We start from the raw sequence: 15,528 nt of genomic DNA on the forward strand, positions 1-15,528 counted from the left end.
CAAGTCTGAGGTCCATCCCAGCTACAAGCAGCAGGTCCGGTCCGGCTCGACTCTGAAGCCTTTTAACAGAATAAAAACCGCCGAGTCGTCGTCCAGCAGTTCGTCTGACGAGAGTCCCAGTCCGTCACTAAAGACCCAGTCCAGACCGGGACTCCCTGCAACCTGCTTCCTGTCCTGCCGTCCCACAGACTGACCAATGCAGAGTCCAGTCCCAGTCCTAAAGTCTTTTGATTTCAAATGTTACTTCTTCTCCAGATTGTCTCCCCGAGTCTGAACTCCGGGTCCCGAGACTTTTAGGCCCAAATCAACAAGTTTCAGGGGAAGTTTGTTTAGAAACTGATGTTCTGACGTTGTAGTTTTCCTGCGCGGCCACTAGAGGGCGCGTAGTTTCACTAGTGATCCAGGTGATTTTAGTAAACGTTCGGGTTTATTTTGAAAAGCGCCGTTAAGAGTCCAGAGCGATCGTCACTGTTGTTCGCGGTTCTGAACGAATCCTCGACACGCGGACGCAACACGATTTACCGCGACTGTAGCGCTGAATGCTAACTTCCTCTTTTCTCCACTCACGTGGATACGGGAACATTTTCAAAACGTTCCACTTTACAGACCATTTTTCAAAAAGTCTTGCTTTGTGACTCCGAGCACAGTTTGTGTGTAAACAGACGGCGGAACGTTTCCATTTTCTCCTGAAACTGTGTCACCGGGGCCCAAAACACCGGTTCTCAACGGTTCACCTGGTTTCCCTTCGACCCCTGAACCTTCACTTCCTGTTTGCTGGTCTGGCCCGTCAGGTTTACAAAATAAAAGATAGAAAACTGTGAGCCCTGGACCAGGAACACTCCCCGACGTGGAACACAACACGTTCAGAACACACATTTTGACTCGAGACACGTTTCACCTCGGCGACAGGAGACTCCCTTTCCCATCATGCAACTGGTGCAACTTCTAACAGTCAGGATCCGTTGGTTTTTTTGCGTCCCAAAGCTCGCAGAGGAGAACGGAGAGATGAGAGGAGCCCAGAGGAGGGAGGAGGAGGAGGAGGAGGAGGAGGAGGAGGAGGAGGGGGAGGGGGGGAGGGGGGGAGGAGGAGGAGGAGGAGGAGGAGGGGGAGGGGGAGGAGGAGGAGGGGGAGGAGGAGGAGGAGGAGGAGGAGGAGGGGGAGGGGGGGAGGAGGAGGGGGAGGAGGAGGAGGAGGAGGAGGAGGAGGGGGAGGAGGAGGAGGAGGAGGGGGAGGGGGGGAGGAGGAGGAGGAGGAGGAGGAGGAGGAGGGGGAGGGGGGGAGGAGGAGGAGGAGGAGGAGGAGGAGGGGGGGAGGAGGAGGAGGAGGGGGAGGGGGAGGAGGAGGAGGAGGGGGGGAGGGGGGGGGGAGGAGGAGGAGGAGGAGGGGGAGGGGGAGGGGGGGAGGAGGAGGAGGAGGAGGAGGGGGGGAGGAGGAGGGGGAGGGGGGGAGGAGGAGGAGGGGGAGGGAGGAGGAGGAGGGGGAGGAGGAGGAGGAGGAGGGGGGAGGAGGAGGAGGAGGAGGGGGAGGAGGAGGAGGAACGTTGTGCTTTCCAGCTAAAACGGCGACGGCGGCGTGGATTTCACCGCCGTCGTCTCAATCTCATGGTCTCTGATCTGATCTGAATCTGAAACACAACGCTGTTTACAACAGAGGAGTCTCACTTTGCCTCCTGCTCCTCCTCCTGCTCCTCCTCCTGCTCCTCCTCCTGAGAGCTGGAGGTGAATCGAGGATCTCCTTTCTCAATCCTAGAACCTTCACAAGGTTCAGACCCGTAAATACCTGCAGTCTCATCAGAGTTCATCAATATACACCTGGGTCCTCCTCTTGGTTAATGCAGGAGGAGGAGGAGGAGGAGGAGGAGGAGGAGGAGGAGGAGGAGGAGGAGGAGGAGGAGGAGGAGGAGGAGGAGGAGGAGGAGGAGGAGGAGGAGGAGGAGGAGTGCAGTGTTTGTATGAGCAGCAGTCAGTTTGGCTTCATTCATCTGATTGGCTCTCTGCTGCCGCCAATCTGGGATTTCCACCAAACAGGAAGTAGGGAGGCGGTAAAAAAAACAACAAGCAAGAAGCGCTAAAGTTCCTCCTGCGAGGAGGCGCCGCTCCCCGCCGCCTCCTCGCTCTTCTCCACGGGGAGGCTGGTGGGGGGGAGGGGAAAGACCTGGAGCTCCACGGGGGACAGCGTGACCTCCACCTCCGCACACTCCTCGTGCAGCGTGGGGAGGGAGAGAGGAGGTGGGCGGAGCCTCACGGTGGGCGGAGCAACACCGGCGTCGCCGGCGCTGTTGTTGTTGTTGTTGTTCGGCCGCGGCGCCTTCTGGATCACCTCCACCATCTGCGTCCGTCCCGCCGCCGCCGCCGCCGCCAGCTCCCAGCTGGAGTTCCCCGGGCTCAGGAAGAGCAGCGGGCGTCCGTGGTGGTCGCACTCGGCGGGCGCGCCGGGCTGACACTGCACCACCACGCCGCGGTGGTCGGAGACGGCGGGCAGCGGGCTGAGGACCAGGCCCTGCGGCTCCTGGATCACCAGCTCCAGCAGCGGCTGCGAGGACGAGGAGGACAAGGAGGACAAGGAGGACGAGGAGGACGAGGCCTTCTGGATGACGCCGCCGCTCAGGGACGTGATGATGGGCGGGTGGGGCAGCGGCGCCGGGGGAGGGGCGGGGGCGGGGAGCGAGTCCTCGGGGCGGGGCTTCCTCGGGCGTCCACGTTTCCGCTTCACCGGCGGGGCGCCGGCGGGCGCCGCGCCGCCTCCCGAGACCACCGCCTCCACCGGCCGCTTGGCGCCGGCGGCGGTGCCGCTACGGGCTTTCTGCACCACCGAGGTGGGCGTGGCCAGGCCGGGCTGCTGCTGCTGGGACGGCGCCGGGGGAGGAGGGGGCGGGGCCACTTTGTCCCGCTCGTACGACAGGCAGCCCTGTGGCAGGATCATCACCGGGACGGGGCCGCCCTGCTGCTGGGGCAGCGTCGCCATGGCGATGACCTTCACCCCGCCCCCACTGGCGGCCGCGGCGGCGGCGGGACCACCGGGTCCGGACGCCCCGCCCACACCGGAGGCGTCTTTGGGCGCCAGCGAGGGTGGCGAGGAGCGGACGGAGAGCGTCTTGTCGGGCAGCGAGCTCCGGGGGAGGATTCTGGGTAACTGCTTGATGAACGCCTCCACCTGAGGACACGGCGACGCAATCAAACCCAAACCAACATCCACTTCCTGTCTGCAACACTTCCTGTCTGCCACACTTCCTGTCTGAAACACTTCCTGTCTGAAACACTTCCTGTCTGCAACACTTCCTGTCCGCCACACTTCCTGTCCGAAACACTTCCTGTCTGCCACACTTCCTGTCCGAAACACTTCCTGTTTGCAACACTTCCTGTTTGCAACACTTCCTGTCCGAAACACTTCCTGTCTGCAACACTTCCTGTCTGCAACACTTCCTGTCCCCAACACTTCCTGTCCCCAACACTTCCTGTCCGCAACACTTCCTGTCTGAAACACATCCTGTCTGCCACACTTCCTGTCTGCCACACTTCCTGTCTGAAATACTTCCTGTCTGCAACACTTCCTGTCCACAACACTTCCTGTCCGCAACACTTCCTGTCCGCAACACTTCCTGTCCGCAACACTTCCTGTCCGCAACACTTCCTGTCCGCAACACTTCCTGTCTGCCACACTTCCTGTCTGCCACACTTCCTGTCTGCCACACTTCCTGTCTGCAACACTTCCTGTCTGCAACACTTCCTGTCCGCAACACTTCCTGTCCGAAACACTTCCTGTCTGCCACACTTCCTGTCTGCCACACTTCCTGTCTGCCACACTTCCTGTCCGAAACACTTCCTGTCTGCCACACTTCCTGTCTGCCACACTTCCTGTCTGCCACACTTCCTGTCTGCAACACTTCCTGTCTGCAACACTTCCTGTCTGCAACACTTCCTGTCTGAAACACTTCCTGTCTGAAACACTTCCTATCTGCAACACTTCCTGTCTGAAACACTTCCTATCTGCAACACTTCCTGTCTGCCACACTTCCTGTCCGAAACACTTCCTGTCTGCCACACTTCCTGTCCCCAACACTTCCTGTCTGCAACACTTCCTGTCTGCAACACTTCCTGTCTGCCACACTTCCTGTCTGCAACACTTCCTATCTGCAACACTTCCTGTCTGCAACACTTCCTGTCTGCAACACTTCCTGTCTGCAACACTTCCTGTCTGCAACACTTCCTGTCTGAAACACTTCCTATCTGCAACACTTCCTGTCTGCAACACTTCCTGTCTGCAACACTTCCTGTCTGCCACACTTCCTGTCTGAAACACTTCCTGTCTGAAACACTTCCTGTCTGCAACACTTCCTGCCCGAAACACTTCCTGTCTGCAACACTTCCTGTCTGCAACACTTCCTGTCCGAAACACTTCCTGTTTGCAACACTTCCTGTCTGCAACACTTCCTGTTTGCAACACTTCCTGTCCGAAACACTTCCTGTTTGCAACACTTCCTGTGTGGGTGTGGACGTACCGCCGGGCGCAGAGCCGAGGAGGAGGAGGAGGAGGGAGGAGGAGGAGCAGGAGCAGCGTCGAGAGAGGAAGGCTTGGCGGATGACTTGTCTCCGGACGAGAGCTTCATGGAGGAGGACGAGGAGGACGAAGAGTCTCCAGACTCCTTCTGCAGACAGACAGGAAGTGGACAGATGGATCGGCCAATCAGAGAGCGGCGATATAATTCGGCCAATCAGAGAGCGGCGATATAATTCGGCCAATCAGAGAGCGGCGATATAATTCGGCCAATCAGAGAGCAGAGATATAATTCGGCCAATCAGAGAGCGGACACTCACCTTCGTCTCTGAGGCGCCGTCTCCGTCCACTTTACTCGCCACCGGAGCTTTTTTTATGACCTTGTGGGTTTTAGCTGGACCTCCTTCACACACACACACACACACACACACACACACACACACACACACACACACACACACACACACACACACACACAAAATTATGTCCACTTTGCAAAACTATGCTCCAACTTTTAAGAAAATCTAAAGATTATTACTTTATGAAAACATCACACCCACCCCCACCCACACACACCCCCACCCACCCACACCCCCACCTGCCAGCGTGGCGGAGGTCACCAGCTCGGCCTGGCTGCAGCGGGGGTTGACGATGTGCTCCTGGATCAGGTAGCGGGCGATCTCCACCACCGTGTCGAAGGAGCGCTTCAGGATCTTCTGCGCCCAATCACAGATCAGCTCGCACGCCGCCTCCGTCACCTCCTGCTTGTAGGTCTGCACCAGCTCCGTGAGCTCCGCCTGGAGGGACGGGGACACAGAGACACATGGGGACAAAGAGACGGACGGGGACACAAAGAGACACACAGGGACAAAGAGAGACCGGGATACAAAGAGACACACGGGGACAAAGAGAGACGGGGACACAAAGAGACACACGGGGACAAAGAGACACACGGGGACACAAAGAGACACACGGGGACAAAGAGAGACGGGGACACAAAGAGACACACGGGGACACAAAGAGACACACGGGGACAAAGAGACGGACGGGGACACAAAGAGACACACGGGGACAAAGAGAGACGGGGACACAAAGAGACACACGGGGACAAAGAGACGGAAGGGGACACAAAGAGACACATGGGGACAAAGAGACAGATGGGGACACAAAGAGACACACGGGAACACAAAGAGACACACGGGGACAAAGAGACGGACGGGGACACAAAGAGACACACGGGGACACAAAGAGACACACTGGGACAAAGAGACAGACGGGGACACAAAGAGACAGACAGGGACAAAGAGACACACGGGGACACAAAGAGACACACAGGGACAAAGAGACAGACGGGGACACAAAGAGACGGATGGGAACACAAAGAGATGGACGGGGACACAAAGAGACAGACGGGGACACAAAGAGACAGACGGGGACACAAAGAGACAGACAGGGACACAAAGAGATGGACGGGGATACAAAGAGACAGACGGGGACACAAAGAGATGGATGGGGACACACAGACAGACGGGGACACAAAGAGACAGACGGCGATACAGTGAGGACTGTCCATCGTGTCACCAGGCGGTCCGTTGGGGGGAACGTAGATATAAAACACTAGATCCCCCACGGCGCCGCCCGTGACGTGCCTACAGCGCCGCCATCTTGGGAAGGTCACCTGCCGCTGCCATATGGACACCCCCGGCTGGACAATCCACACAAACATTCGCTTGCTCGTCCCCCGTTGTGATTTCCTCTCCTGTGATCTACGTGTTTAGCACCGGCGGGTGACCTCTCCAAGATGGCGGCGCTGGCGGCACAGGGGGGTGGGGGGTGGGGGGGACTGGTAAGGGGGGTCCGTACCGGGTCGTTCTTCAGGTCCAGGTTGGGCAGCAGCGGCATGTTGAGGACCGTCTTCCTCCTGATCCCGCTGTAGCAGTACGTATGAGGCGGCAGGTCAGGGAATCAAACCAGCAACACACACACACACACGCAGACCGACGCACGCCAACACGAGACGCCGTAAGGATATTTGGACTGTCCCCGTCCTCCCAGACGTCTCGCCTTGATGTTTGGAAAAATGTCCCGGATGATCTTGCCGAAGTTGGCGGCGCTCAGAGGACGATGCTGCAGATTCTCACAGTACCTCCTGGGGGACGGGGGGACGGGGGGGACGGGTCAGGGGACTGGGAGTGTGTGTGTGTGTGTGTGTGTGTGTGTGTGCGTGTTGACCTGTAGGTCTCGTACACGTCCTGTTTGGGCAGACATGTGTCTGAGTGTTCCTCCAGGTGACTCCGGATCCAGTTACAGGTGTGAAGCTGATCGGCCGTATTGAAAGAAATGGAGTCTCCAGTACCTCTACACACACACACACACACACACACACACACACACACACACACACACACACACACACACACACACACACACACACACACACACACACACACACACACACACACACACACAGACAGTTGTCGTGACCTGAATAACTGAAGCTAACTGTAGCATGAATGCATGCAGATATGCAGCAATAGCATCCACGCTAACGTGAGCAGCCACACGCTAACGTGAGCAGCCACGCTAACGTGAGCAGCCACACGCTAACGTGAGCAGTCACGCTAATGTGAGCAGCCACACGCTAACGTGAGCATCCACGCTAACGTGAGCAGTCACGCTAATGTGAGCAGCCACACGCTAACGTGAGCATCCACGCTAACGTGAGCAGCCACACGCTAACGTGAGCAGCCACGCTAACGTGAGCAGCCACGCTAACGTGAGCAGCTACGCTAACGTGAGCAGCCACACGCTAACGTGAGCAGCCACGCTAACGTGAGCAGCCACACGCTAACGTGAGCAGCCACGCTAACGTGAGCAGCCACACGCTAACGTGAGCATCCACGCTAACGTGAGCAGCCACGCTAACGTGAGCAGCCACGCTAACGTGAGCAGCCACACGCTAACGTGAGCATCCACGCTAACGTGAGCAGCCACGCTAACGTGAGCAGCCACGCTAATGTGAGCAGCCACACGCTAACGTGAGCAGCCACGCTAACGTGAGCAGCCACACGCTAACATGAGCAGCCACGCTAACGTGAGCAGTCATGCTAACTTGCTTCCACGCGCTAAGATGAGCAGCAGCGTTAACGTGACACATGAACCAGCATGTGCAGCCGTGCTAACGTGCCGCTGTCGCTTAGCTAGCGTGGCGCGAACGCTCTTGCTCACGTCTTGTCGCCGGCGCTGGGCCCCGACGGCAGCTGCAGGTACAGGTACAGCTTGTCGTTGTCGGAGAAGGTCTGGACATCTTGCTGCAGAGACACAGAACCAGAGCTGAGCTCCGCCCCCTGCAGGCCGAACTGAGTCACTGCAGCTGAGCTCCGCCCCCTGCAGGCCGAACTGAGTCACTGCAGCTTCACTCACCAGGATCTGATCCACTTTGGTCTGAACGTTCTTCCTGAAAGACACACCGGGACCACATGGAGGGTGAGGTACAGGTGTAGTACAGGTAAGGTACAGGTGAGGTACAGGTAGTACAGGTGAGGTACAGGTAGTACAGGTGAGGTACAGGTAGTACAGGTAAGGTACAGGTGAGGTACAGGTAGTACAGGTGAGGTACAGGTTAGTACCGGTGAGGTACAGGTGTGGTACGGGTGTAGTACAGGTGTGGTACAGGTGTAGTCTAGATGTAGTACAGGTGTTACAGGTGTAGTACAGGTGTGGTACATGTTTAGTACAGGTGTGGTACAGGTGTTACAGGTGGAGTACGGGTGTAGTACAGCTGTAGCCCAGATGTAGTACATGTTTAGTACAGGTGTGGTACAGGTGTTACATGTGTACTACAGATGTAGTCCAGATGTAGTACAGGTGTGGTACAGGTGTAGTACAGGTGTGGTACAGGTGTAGTACAGGTGTTACAGGTGTGGTACAGGTGTAGTACAGGTGTGGTACAGGTGTAGTACAGGTGCAGTCCAGATGTAGTACAGGTGTGGTACAGGTGTAGTGCAGGTGTTCCAGGTGTTTCTTACGAGATGTTGCTCTTCAGCTTGCTCAGCAGCATGCTCGGCTCCGTGTCGCCGTCCGCCGCCTCCAGACCGCCGTCGGGCCGCCGGCAGGCGTCGGCCTGCGAGAATCGCTGGTCCTCCGACATGTGAGCCGACTAACCAGCGCTGAGAGCCAACATCTGGAACACTGCCGACAAACATCCACAAGGTTCCTCAGGGAAACAGTTCAGCTCCAAACCTGCAACCACACTGACGATACACATCTGGCCTCGCGGAACCACGACGACGACAACAACACAAAAGACGACCGAATACAAACGCATCACGCAAAACAACACAATAAGACAAGAAACAGCGCAAAATAATGCTGAAAAGCCACGAAACAACAGTGAAAACATAAAACAACACAACAAAATGAACTCGATAAACAAAGAGACAGAAAAAATGTACCTAATGTTCAAAACAACATTAAAAAAACCATAAGAATCACAAAGTAATTTTAAATGTATAGAAAAATCACACAAACACAAAACAATGACGCGACAGAAAATAACAACAAAAAGACAAAACAAAAACTATGAAAAGACTCAAAATCAACAACAAAGAAGTAGGAGAAAAAACACAACAAATACATATTCAAAACAACACAAAAAAAACATAAGAGTCACAAAGTAATTTCATATTTATAGAAAAATCACACAAACACAAAACAACGACGTGACAGAAAATAACAACAAACAGACGAAAACTATGAAAAGACTCAAAATCAACAACAAAGAAGTAGGAAAAAACACAACAAATACAACGTGTGTAACGTTTACACACAAACTCGACACAAACAGAAAACTGTCACACACACTCTCACACACACACACACACACACACACACACACACACACACACACACACACACACACACACACACACCGGGACCGGCGGAGAGGCCCCGCGGACCGGCTCCTCCTGCCGGGGGTCCCGGAGCTCCGAGTCGGCCTCCTCCCGGCCCCCGCCCGGTGTCAGGTGTGTTTACAGCCGGTGGTCATGTGCTGCTGTTCTCACACACACACACACACACACACACACACACACACACACACACACACACACACACACACACACACACACACACGCACGCTCGCGCGCGCAGAGCCGACATGTCACCGCGGCTAGCCGCTAACCTCCGCCCCGCCTCGGTCGCCCCGTCCCCCGCAGCTCCCGACTGGCCCCCTCCCGTTCCCCCGCCGCCGGCCCTCGGCGCCCGCCGGGGCGGGCAGCTGTCAGTCGGACTCCCGCTTCGCGCCTCCGCCGCCTTGACAGCCGAGCTAACTTAGCCTAGCTACACGCTAGCGGCTAGCAGGCGCCGAAACAGCCCGTAAACACGTTTCCGCGCGCGCGGCTTGATTTCTGGACAATTCCACGGACGAGTTAATCAAATGTGTGATTAACGTGCGGGCGGCCGGCTGAGTCTGTCAAAGGATTTGATTTTTAAAAAGAAAAGGAAAGTACCTGAGCCAAGATACAGCAAAAATCCCCTTTCAGATGTTTTTGTGATTGGACGACTATGTTATGTCTGCCTGACTACAAAGGCAGCCTCTTTTCTGATTGGCCGGCGCCGGAAGGTTTACCCGGATACCAAACACAGGCGGCATTTCATTGGCCGAGCCGAATTATTTTTCTGACATGTGATTTCTTGATTGGATACGTTTTCCTGGTCTGCCCAGTTACAAAACGGATGCGTTTTTTTTTCTGAGGAAATCTGCCTAGCAACAGCGACCCGTTCACATGTCAGAGTGATAAATATACACTTTTCTTCGGAATTGTGAGTTTGTTTGGAAGTAAAACACATTTAAACATGAACACCCAGCCGTGATGAATCTGTAACTCTGTAAATCATACATTTTATATTACCAAATAAATAAGATGAATCAAAATACAAATATATATATATATATCAATACAATAGGCTAAATTATAATATACAGTCGTAACAGTATAACCACTTTAGGAACTCCATTGTTTTTAGCTCATTTACACACACCCACACACACACACGAATGAGGAGATTCTCATCTTTTCTTTATTTTCATTTATTTTATTGTCACATTGTAGAAAAGCACAAACAGTCAAAATGAGACAGGAAGTGAAGCCGAGTCACACTTCCTGTTTGCGTCCTCGTCTTCACTCGAACCCACTGCACACAAACACAAACACAGTTATCCCAGTTAGTTACTGAAGTTACCGCCCAGGGTTATCCTTTATCTTGTTGTTCAAAACTGGGTTGACTTTAACCGGGTGTTATCGTGTCGTTAAAGTTAACGCACCTCCAGACCTCCACTAACTAGTTACCAGTGGTTAACTATGACCATGGCGTTCACTGGCAGCGATGCATTCATGATGCCAGTCCAACAAAGGAAGGAAATGTTGAACCGTGGACTGAACTTTGATATGAGTTCATACTGTAGTGAAGCGTTACGCCTCTACGGCGCCTCACAGTGGCTACAGGACATAAATAATAATCAAAACACGAGGGAATGAGGTAATAATTATGAAGCTCAAATTAATAACTGGAGACACTGAGTATTATATTTCCCCACCAGGTGTAGAGGAGGACGGTGACCTTTGACCCACCTGACCATGTGAGCGATGTCCCAGTTGGTTTCAGACGACAGCGGCCCGATGATCTCCACCCCCTCCTCCGTCACTATGGCGATCTCATGCTGCGAGGAGAGACGGTGAGAAACGGAGGGACGGACGGAGGCAGACGGACGGAGGCAGGCGGACGGAGGCAGGCGGACTCACCTTGTTGTAGGAGCGAGCGTCTCTGTAGTACAGCACCTTGAGGCAGCGCTCCACCAGGTCCCGGGCCTCCTGCTTGGTGATCTCCACCTTGTTCTCCACCACCTCCCTCATCAGAGGCTGGAGGACACACACACACACAGTTACAAAGAGAATCTCATCATTTTAGCATGTTAGCTGGTAGCTACATATTTAGCATGTTAGCTAGTGGCTAGATGTTTAGCATGTTAGCTGGTGGCTACATATTTAGCATGTTAGCTGGTGGCTAGATGTTTAGCATGTTAGCTGTTGGCTACATATTTAGCATGTTTGCTGGTGACTATATGTTTAACACTAATCCAAAGACATGAATATCTTGGTGATGTGTAAATTCTTTATATTGTTAATTTTATATACGTGTGTGTGTGTGTGTGTGCGTGTGTGTGTGTGTGTGTATGTGTGTAATTACAGAGCGTGTGGAGCCGTGCAGCTTTATAAAGAAACTTTATTAACAAAAATAAATGAATCTGGACGGACACACAAACTGACATAAAGAAGCAGAAATAAGACAGAAACATGCAGAGACACAGTTAGGTGTGTGTGTGTGTGTGTGTGTGTGTGTGTGTGTGTGTGTGTGTTCAGAGTGGCCCTCCTCACCTGAGCCAGGTACGCTCCGAAGCCCGTCGCCACTGTGGGAGCCTCATAGGCCACGCCCAGTTTGTCCACGTAACCGAGGAAACTGCAGAAGAGGAAAGATGGCCGCCTGCTCATTGACGGTTCAAAGAGGGTGTGTGTGTGTGTGTGTGTGTGTGTGTGTGTACCTCTCTCCGTTGTAGAAGCCCCCGATGACCACGGTGTTCCACAGCGGGTTGATGCGGCTGCGCCGGTTGTACATGACTCTGGTTAACCACGAGTGAAGAGCCTTGGGACTGTAGCTGTGCCCGTCGCCTAGCAACTCCTCGTCAATCCTGCACAGACACACGACTGTAATCTGGGAACACAACAGCGGCGGTGTGTGTGTGTGTGTGTGTGTGTGTGTGTGTGTGTGTGTGTGTGTGTGTGTGTGTGTGTGCTTACACCATCTGCTCGATGACCTGCTTCAGGTACTGGTAGTCGGCGTAGTCGCCTGAAGCCCCCAGGATGGTGGAGTTGTTCACCTGCAGCACAAAGTCCAGCTTCCTCACTGCTTCTCACACGTTTTCAAAGAAAAACACGAGAAACCGTCGTGGCGTTCCGGGGTGTCGGTTTCCACGACGACGGCGCCCAGAGCCACTGGAAACCTTAGAAAACACCTGGATTTTTCTTATTTTCTGCGATTGTTCTGTCAATGATCAAAATCATGTTTTTTTTTTTTTTGTTCTTTGTTTTGTGTCCTTTTGTCATCATTGCTGTGATTGTTTTGGTTGTTGCTCTGTTGTTGCTCAGGCTGGTTTCATCTCATGGCAGTTGGAAAATATTGGGATCACTGTGATTATTGTGTTATTAAAAAGAAAAAAGAAATGAATGCAGCACTAACAAGGGTATTGTATGTTTCTCCCCACCAAGTCTTTCTCTGTCTCTCCTCTCCTCTCCTTTCCTCTCCTCTCCTCTCCTCTCCTCTCCTCCACCTCTGACTCTGGTTTCTACAAAGTTTCTCCTGTTGGAGGAGTTTTTCTTTCCACAGTCACAAACTCACCTGCTGCTCATGTGGATGTTGGGCTTTTCTATTTTCTCTATAAAATCACATTGGAACGACTGGAATGTATTTTAAAATGTCTTCTTTTCAATAAAAAAAAAAAAACACCTGGGCTTGGTGTTTGTGGAAGCGCTGCTATTGACACCAGCTACTGGCCCAGCATGAGTACTACATCGTTTCTGCCGTTTCCACGGAAACACACATTGTTTTCAAAATGTTGCCGAGTGAACACAAAATGTTTCTGGAGCAAATATTACATTTTCACTTGTGGTGTAAACAGTGTATTTAGAACACCGTGTAAATTATCACATTTCACATTATTTCCTAAAAAAAAAACCTTTGCTCTCACAGCCGCAGTGTGTTGCAGAGTAATCCTGTATAAATACTCTTCACCACTAGAGGGCAGTGTGTTGCAGAGTAATCCTGTATAAATACTCTTCACCACTAGAGGGCAGCACAGAACTTTGCCGGTGAAATGTAAAGTGACAGACGTCAGTGTGGTTCATCTCCACCTCCTGCTACCATCTTGTATCAAAGTACTGTGTCAGTGACAGTGATGGAGAAGTTTTTGAAAACCAGGATCTCAGCTCTTCATCCATCAGGTCCAGGTTTCACACTGAGGGAGGCACTATTAAAAAAAGTCCTTGCTTTCTGGATTTACTGGATTCCTGTTGATAAAACTGTGATAAGAAAGACTTTATATTGTTAATAGAGACTACAGAGTTTAACATTTTAACATTTTCAGGTGGTGGTGAGACTCCAGAGTTTTACAAAGAAAAAAGTGTTCCTTGGCTCAGAAAGGTTGAAAAACACTGATATAGACGTCGTTATTGTGTTGAAAACGTAGATGTTAGCATGTTTAGAACGTAGATGTTAGCATGTTTAGAACGTAGATGTTAGCATGTTTAGAACGTAGATGTTGTTAGCGTGTTTGGACGGCGGAAGTCGCGGTTTTTGAAACGTGGACGTTGTTGCGCGTGGCGTCACCTTCATGAGACGCGAGATGTTCCTGAAGCGGGCCAGCGAGCCGTACGAACCCAACATGTCGGCGGCGATCACCACGCCGCCGGTGAACTTCACGCCGAGCACCGACGTCCCGGTCACCATGGGGTTGCTATGGAAACACAGAGGGGGTTTATTTTCATATTTGAATTCCTCCTTGGAGTTCTGATTAATTTTCTGTTATCACACGGGGATGGAAAATAGACTTCCATCATTTAACTCGATTTTTCCGGCTGTATGTTCGTAATTAACTGAGAAGAAACTGAAGATTTTAATATAAAATTTAAATGTTGTCCATAACAAAATCAATCATATTTTCTTCACGAAATCTAATTTTATCTGGAACCTCCGCTGATGACCCGCCACACGTCTGGTTGATTAACCAGGTAATTCTGATCATTTAACTTGGAGATTAAAACGAAAGTAACTTTAAAGCAGGCTAAAGCTAGCGGCTAACAATTACTCAGCAAAAACTCTTTTAAATTAAACAAACACGACATTCCTCCAGCACCAGATGTTGTGACCGACGTTCCAGCTGTTGATAAACCTGAGTTCGGACTGAGAAACTCTGGAAAACTCAACCGTTACGCGATTATTTTGGGAGAAACCGGTAGTTAGCCTAGCATCGGCTACCCGCCGTGATGCAGCAGGGAGCCCGAGCCGCCGGTTCTCGCGCTTCGTTTCCCGGTGAAAAGCCCCGGCGAGCGCAGCGGCTGTACTCACAGTGTGTGTCTGACCGGCCCGCAGCCCGGCCCGGCCACCGGCCCGCCGCTGCCCCCGGACAGAGAGTAAAACTGCCCGGGCTTCGGCCCGCTCTCCCACAGGTTCAGCTTAAACATCGACTCCATGATGGACCTCTGCGATCTGCCGACGTCACCACGTCTTCAACGACGAGACGTCTGACGTCACAGGACGGCGCTCGGACGCCCCCTGGTGCTCGTGTTTATTTCTGCACTCAGGAGGATTCCTACTGGAAACGTCCGTGAAAAAATAAAAGTGCTTGTTTTCAGCATCGCGGAGTTTTAATCTGCGAACATGACGAACTGCTGCGACCAGGTTTTATTACAGATGCAGAAAGTGACAGTAGTTCTAACGTTCTCCTGCAAACTCTGTTTTTTACATCACGAACTTTGCTTGGGAAGTGGCGTACGTATCCTTTACCCTACATGTTACCATACTGTAGTGGGTTAGGGTTAGTGTATCACCTTACCGTATCGCCTTACCATATCACCGTACCATATCGCCTTACCATATCACCTTACTGTCCCACCTTACCGTATCGCCTTACCATATCACCGTACCATATCGCCTTACCATATCACCTTACTGTCCCACCTTACCGTATCGCCTTACCATATCACCTTACTGTCCCACCTTACCATATCGCCTTACCATATCACCTTACTGTCCCACCTTACCATATCGCCTTACTGTACTGCCTTACCATATCGCCTTACCATATCGCCTTCCTGTCCCACCTTACCATATCACCGTACCATATCGCCTTACCATATCACCTTACTGTCCCACCTTACCATATCGCCTTACTGTACTGCCTTACCATATCGCCTTACCAT

General features: G+C 52.6%; 2 protein-coding genes and 1 long non-coding RNA gene across 3 annotated transcripts; 1 reads left to right on the forward strand and 2 right to left on the reverse strand.

Annotated features, from left to right (window-relative positions):
• Positions 1-1,656: 1,656 nt before the first annotated feature.
• Positions 1,657-9,505, reverse strand: rfx5 (regulatory factor X, 5). The gene is made up of 10 exons (XM_080516012.1): positions 9,427-9,505; positions 8,524-8,686; positions 7,919-7,952; positions 7,724-7,806; positions 6,510-6,644; positions 6,359-6,425; positions 5,094-5,292; positions 4,816-4,898; positions 4,500-4,646; positions 1,657-3,154 (listed from the first exon to the last, which is right to left on the reverse strand). The coding sequence occupies exons 2-10, from the start codon at positions 8,643-8,645 to the stop codon at positions 2,069-2,071; spliced, it is 1,956 nt and encodes a 651-aa protein (XP_080372138.1). The 5' UTR covers positions 8,646-8,686; positions 9,427-9,505; the 3' UTR covers positions 1,657-2,068.
• On the forward strand, positions 9,442-11,905 carry LOC308144825. The gene is made up of 3 exons (XR_013937068.1): positions 9,442-9,519; positions 11,097-11,231; positions 11,746-11,905. It is a non-coding gene; the product is annotated as an uncharacterized lncRNA (long non-coding RNA).
• On the reverse strand, positions 10,571-14,814 carry psmb4 (proteasome 20S subunit beta 4). Its single transcript, XM_080516046.1, has 8 exons — positions 14,675-14,814; positions 13,937-14,063; positions 12,352-12,431; positions 12,096-12,242; positions 11,932-12,013; positions 11,299-11,415; positions 11,128-11,216; positions 10,571-10,690 (listed from the first exon to the last, which is right to left on the reverse strand). Exons 1-8 carry the CDS (start codon positions 14,797-14,799, stop codon positions 10,678-10,680), a joined length of 780 nt encoding a protein of 259 aa, XP_080372172.1. The 5' UTR covers positions 14,800-14,814; the 3' UTR covers positions 10,571-10,677.
• Positions 14,815-15,528: the final 714 nt, after the last annotated feature.

Source organism: Blennius ocellaris (assembly GCF_963422515.1).
Source record: "Blennius ocellaris genome assembly, chromosome: 20".
Taxonomy (NCBI): Eukaryota; Metazoa; Chordata; class Actinopteri; order Blenniiformes; family Blenniidae; genus Blennius; species Blennius ocellaris.

Coding starts and splice junctions, on each gene's coding strand:
- psmb4 (XM_080516046.1), bottom strand. CDS start 14,799: ATGGAGTCGATGTTTAAGCTGAACCTGTGGGAGAGCGGGCCGAAGCCC. Junction 12,243..12,351: donor CAGGTCATCGAGCAGATGGT/GTAAGCACACAC, acceptor GTGTCTGTGCAG/GATTGACGAGGAGTTGCTAG. Junction 11,416..11,931: donor TCGGAGCGTACCTGGCTCAG/GTGAGGAGGGCC, acceptor TGTGTCCTCCAG/CCTCTGATGAGGGAGGTGGT.
- rfx5 (XM_080516012.1), bottom strand. CDS start 8,645: ATGTCGGAGGACCAGCGATTCTCGCAGGCCGACGCCTGCCGGCGGCCC. Junction 7,953..8,523: donor AAGCTGAAGAGCAACATCTC/GTAAGAAACACC, acceptor TGTGTCTTTCAG/GAAGAACGTTCAGACCAAAG. Junction 4,899..5,093: donor GACCTCCGCCACGCTGGCAG/GTGGGGGTGTGG, acceptor GTGTGTGTGAAG/GAGGTCCAGCTAAAACCCAC.